Source organism: Arvicola amphibius, chromosome 5 (genome assembly GCF_903992535.2).
Source record: "Arvicola amphibius chromosome 5, mArvAmp1.2, whole genome shotgun sequence".
NCBI classification, from domain to species: Eukaryota; Metazoa; Chordata; class Mammalia; order Rodentia; family Cricetidae; genus Arvicola; species Arvicola amphibius.
Window position 1 is genome coordinate 98365853 of NC_052051.1, and position 6000 is coordinate 98371852.

General features: G+C 46.2%; 1 protein-coding gene across 1 annotated transcript in view; it reads left to right on the forward strand.

Annotated features, from left to right (window-relative positions):
- Dsg2 (desmoglein 2) overlaps positions 1-5435 on the forward strand; it is a 53646-nt gene extending 48211 nt beyond the window's left edge. Inside the window, exons 15-16 of the mRNA XM_038330008.1 lie at positions 1536-1880; positions 4250-5435. Of these exons, the coding sequence (XP_038185936.1) occupies positions 1536-1880; positions 4250-5272 (1368 nt within the window). The 3' untranslated portion in view covers positions 5273-5435. The remainder of the gene's footprint in view (positions 1-1535; positions 1881-4249) is intronic.
- Positions 5436-6000: the final 565 nt, after the last annotated feature.

Genomic DNA, 6000 nt, shown 5'->3' on the forward strand with positions numbered 1-6000 from the left:
AAATCCCTTTTCCTGTTGCTTGATGGTCAGATCCCCTGCCCTTCCAATGTGTCTTCATCCAGGGTCTCTCTTCATCTGCCACAAGTACCATTTCCTGCAGGATATATGTTTCAACAGCAAGTGTCAGGAAGCTGAATATTGGCAAAGAAGAACATAATAGTTCTCCATGTTGATTACTGTCTTAGTTACGGTTTCTGATGCTGTGCAGAGACACCATGACCATGGCAACTGTTACAAAGGAAAGCATTTAATGGGCTGACTTACTGTTCAAAGGTTTAGTCCATTATCATCATCGTGAGACACAGTGCAAGCAGGCAGACATGGGCTGGAGAATAAGCTGAGATTCCTACCCATAGGCAACAGGAAGTGATCTGAGACACTGGGTGTGGCTTAAGTTTATATGAGACCTCAAAACCCACCTCCACAGTGACATATTTCCTCCAACAAAGCCATACCCACTCCAACAAAACCACACCTCCTAATAGCGCCACTCCCCTTGAAGACCATTTTCTTTCAAACCACAATTCCTTGTTACTGTAGCAACAATACCTCACAAAGCAAATTATGGAAGTAGAGGCTTATTTGGCTCACAGTTTGAGAGATACAGTTCAGCATATCAAGGAAGGCATAGCAGCTTGAGTGTGAAGAGGCTGGTCACATTGTATCTGCAGTTAGGAAGCAGAGAGCACACAGGAAGTGGTCCATACCCAGTGATACACTTCCTTTATTGAAGCTCCGTCTCCTAACGGTTCCACAGTGTTCCAAAGCATCCCACAAGCTGAGGACCAAGTGGTCAAACACATGAGTCTATGGGGCTTATTTCATATTCAAGCTGCAACACAGTCCCATAATCCCGGTGCCTGGGAGAGTAGTGGAAGAGGGTCACAAGTTCAAGACCAGTCTAGACTAGACAGTGAAATTTTGTCCCAAACAAATAAAGATAAATGAGTAAATGCGGACAGTCCTGAATCAAGCAGCATGGAGCTACTTCAACACGCTCTCCTCCCACCTCCTTCCAGATGCCCCACAGATGGGTTCCATCCCAGATACTAGTTCCTGTCCTCACGCTGGAGTGAGCAGCTGAGACATCGTGAAGAACTGCCCTGTAGGCAGTTTTTACAAGTTCCATATACTGCTTCTTATTCTTTTTAATCAGAAGGCGAGAGACTCCTATCTGGTAGCAATGGAAGACTGGAAATAGAATCTTTATTTTGAATGGCCATGTGTCCAGCTGAAGCTTCAGAGTTTTGTAACTGTCGCAGACAACCTCAAGGGGGAGGTGGATCCTGGTAAAGAGAGTAAATCAAGACCACATGAGGAAATCTGGGCTTTGGGTCCTCCACGGGTTATAGTGAGCTCTGAAGCAGGAAGAAGAAATCCTTCGCAAGACTCCAACAGATGTGTCCCACCTGTCTTCCTAATTTGCTGAGGGGAAAATAGTTTCTCCCGCCTTACATTCACTTACCTCACATCTTCTACAAAGTACACCGACCCTCTGTCCTTCGAATTCATTTCTGAGCCGTGTTTCCCCCTAGGTGGTGCCATCGCTTCTGGTGGCGGATCAGGCCGAAAATTCAGCAGTGAGAAACGGACTAGGAGGTGCAGGCGGCGCGATGATCAAGGAAAGCCTGGTGAAAGGCAGTAGCTCAGCTTCCTTTACCAAAGGACAGCATGAGATGTCCGATGTGGACGGAAGATGGGAAGAACACAGAAGCCTCCTTACTGCCGGGACCACTCATCAAGTGGGGACAGCAGGAGTCATAGCAGCCAATGAAACACTAAGACTAACAAGAGCCACAGGGGCTTCCGGAGGCATGGGTGGGGCTCGAGGAGCTGCTGTTGCAATGAATGAGGAATTCTTAAGAAGCTACTTCACAGAGGTAAACCCTGGAGGGAGAGGGAAGCATTTACATAAAAATGTGAAATTCTAGGTTACTAAGTGGGCTTTTGTGAGAGGTATAATTAGTGGGAAAGTTTTGGGGCTCCGTTTGGTTGTGTTTACCGGCAATAGGAATGAGAGATGGGGTCCATTGAGACAGACAGTGTTAACCAAGTTATGCGTTTACAAATGGCTGTATAGTCCGCTTAGTTCTTACAAAGGCCTTTTCTCCATGTGTCTACTGCCAACTTCCTCCTGCTCTGTCCCATGTCATTATCATTCTCAGATGTACACTAAGGAAGCTGCCATCCTGTGGCACAGGGCAAGCCACAGTGGCAGAACCAGACATAGGGTGGCTGCTTATCTCATTAATGTGATAAAAACAGCTGACAAACATGGCTTGAGGGAGCGTTCCGCTGGGCTCGCTTGAGAAGTTAGTTGCAGACCATCACCAGGAAGGCATGGCGATGGACTCATGAGATAACTAGTCAAATTAGGTCTGCCGTCAGGAGGCAGAGAGAGGTGGAGGTTGGTGCTCGGCTCATGGTCTTCTTTCCTTTCTTGGGTTTGGGAACCCAGCCCATGGATGGCACCACCCACATTTAGCGTGGGAGAGCCTTCCATCCTCATTCAAGCCTCTGTGCAAACTGCCTCAGAGACACACATAGAGGCGTGTCGGCAAGGTGACTCTCCATTCAGTCAAGTCAGTAATAGAGATTAATCATCACAGGCTCTTTCGGACTCTCTCCCTTTCTACACTTGCATTTCTGCAAGTCATGTGTCTATGATAAGTGACCCTGGATCAAAAAAATACAACCTCCCTGAGGAAGCAGGCATGGGGGGGATAAACATAGGAAGGAGGACAGAGAACATAGCCTAAAACACGCAGGCTAATAGATCTACTTACAGTTTTGTTTCTTTGGGTTTTTTTGCTTGTTTGTTTTAAGTTATTTATTGATTATGTGTATATAGATACCTTGCCACATGCAGGCAATGAAAAGGGCATCAGATCCTGGGAACTGGAGGAACATATGGCTGAGAGCTGTCGTGTGGGTGGTGGGAATCAAACCTGGGTCCTCTGGAAGATCAGCAAGTGCTCTTAAGCACTGAGCCATCTCTTCAGTCAGTTCCACATTTTTGCTGTTTATATGATAAAACATGTCATTCTGATGGGAATTCACAACAAAACAATGGAGAAAGTTCCATTATGGTCAGAGATCGTGGCCTGAGACTAGCAACTGAAAACAGGACTGGAAACAAGTGTTACATGTAGACAAAATTCATCCAGAATACATTCATTACTAGGACCAAATCTATTTCAAAATGGAAACTAGTCAATTCATGCAGAAGCCTACCACTCCTAAGTATGTCTTTGCCTTACAACAGGAATTGAAAGCCTTGATTTTTCAAATCAAGCCAAAACTCCTGGAGAAATAGACAAACCCACAATTATAGTTGCAGGATGGAGCCTATTCTGTCAGAGTAGAGAGGAAATTGGCAAGGATGCAGGAAACATAACAGCACTGTTAACTGACTGAATCTAACTGCCACGGTTGAGCGCTGGGTATCACAAAGTTTAAATAGGTCTGGTAGCATTGCAGGGGTTAGAAATTTAGCTCAATGGAAACACTTAAAGCTCTAGATTCAAAGTCCAGTGTTCCCCCCAAAAGAGGAAAGGGAGCCAGAACTTCAAAGCTTTCGTAAGACTGTCGAGGAATAGACGGCTGGATGTGGAGACACACATCTCTAACTACAGCGTACAGGAGGCAGAGGCAGGAAGACCCAGCCGCATACTGAGTTTGAGGCCAGCCTGGGATACATAGCATTATATCTCAAAGATAGCAGAAATTTTCAAGCCTACTCATTGCTTCCATGAGCTTTAGCCAATTCCGTTTGTCCTTATTTTCTACCTGTTTTTTCTGTTCTGTCTCACACGCTCACAGACACATATGCACACCTGCAAACACACACATGCTCTCTATTACCACAGTACAGCTAACAAATTAAGAAACTGAAATTGATACAGTTTACATCTCAGTTTAGTCACTGGTAAGTTCCATGATAATGGTAATTGTCTTTTAAAGCAATTAGCTTTTCTGTGTGATGTCTAATTGAGTTACTGTGACACTATTCACTTTCAGTGTGGCATTGTGCTCCCAACTGTTTTTTGTCTTGCATAGTATTGATGTTTGTGAGAAGACGGGCCAGCTGTGATGTAGGGTGTCTCATTGTGTTTCTCTTATGTTTTCTTGTAATTAGACTCAATTTCCCTTAGTTTTTTGCATTATGAGCAGGAACACCAAGCCTTGCATTTAAATGAATTTGTTTCAGTAATGATCCGGCCCCACCCCATTCTTATTTCCATATTAGAAAGCGGCCTCCTATGCTGAGGAAGACGACCTCCACATGGCCAAAGACTGCCTCCTCGTTTACTCCCAGGAAGAGACGGACTCTCTCCGAGGCTCCATCGGCTGCTGCAGCTTTATCGAGGGAGAACGTGATGACCTCTTCTTAGACGACCTGGGGCTTAAATTCAAGACACTAGCCGAAGTTTGCCTGGGTCGAAAGATCAATCTGGATGTGGACGTTGAACACAGGCAAAAGCGTGTCCAAGAAGCGAGCGTGAAGCCAGCTTCGGGCTCACACTACGAGCAAATGACGGTCAGCTCAGAGAGCACATACTCCTCTGACCGTGGCTTCCAAGTCTCAAAACCTCTGCCTGAAGCACACACAGAGAAAGTCATGCAGGAAATTGTCACTGAAAGCTCTGTGTCTTCCAGGCAGAGTCAAAAGGTAGTGCCACCAGCTCCTGATCCCGTGGCTTCTGGTAATATCATAGTGACAGAAACTTCCTATGCCGCAGGCGCCACAGGGCCGCCCAGCACTGTGATCCTGGGTCCTAGACAGCCGCAGAGCCTAATTGTGACCGAGAGGGTGTACGCTCCAGCCGCCACCTTGGTAGATCAGCATTACGCGAATGACGAAAATGTCGTTGTTACTGAACGAGTGATCCAGCCTAATGGCGGTATCCCTAAGCCAGTCGAGGTCACCCAGCATCTGAAAGATGCGCAGTATGTTATGGTGAGGGAAAGGGAGAGCATCCTTGCTCCCAGCTCTACCGTGCAGCCCACTCTGGTAATGCCCAGTGTGGCAGCAGGTCAGAATGTCACAGTGACAGAAAGAGTAGTGACCCCTGCTTCCACACTGCAGTCCGGTTACCAGATTCCCAGTGAAACCTCTCTCAAGGCTAGGAAGACTGTGGTTTCCAGTGTGGGAGGCCTGGGCCCTCGGCATAGTTTAGATTTAGAGGAATCTGGCCATCGCAATTCTACCGTAACCACATCTTCCACCAGGGTCACCAAGCACAGCACCGTGCAGCATTCTTACTCCTAAACAGAAACCAGATGCAGTCTGACCGGAGCTTAACTGGCTTCGCTGGATGTGTGTTCCCATGCCCCTAACCTTATATGAGCCTACAAAGACCTACACACTGAAAGAAGTCACGGATGTGCCTAGGGCCGCAGTATCTCCAGCAAGGTTGCATTTCAGAAATACTCTGTGGTACTCAGGGGATGGAGGGAAGATGTTGTGCTCTAAGTGCCTTTTAGCACGCTGTGCAAGCAATACTCACAGACCAGACAAGAAAAATTGGCTTCCAGGAACTTACCAAATTAAAGCATGGTTTCTAGTTCATCTGGTCTAGAAGGATGGGTCTCTGCACAGTGCACTGATACCCAGCAGGGTCAGTTCCACCCCTTATGTTATAAAACCTCATAGGTTACAGATACCAAATAGCTCATCTACCCAGAGGAGCATCTCCTCTACTGCTGTTGCAGGTTCTCTTTAACATTGGAACCCTGAGTATCATGGGAGGCCAGAAGGAAGAAAAAGAAAAAAAACCTTGATCCCCTTTTAATTGTGTAAACTGTTGGAACGTTAGAAAGCTGACATGCTAAGAATACATATTGTGTATTTCTCTACACATCGCATGTATGCACACATGTCCTGTGAGCTTAAAAAAAATGACTGCATAGTTCTCCTTGTTTCTCAGAGCTCATAAAAATATTAAGCATTTCACATTCAATTAAATAATCCAGGACAGCCACCTGTGGTGGCACTTG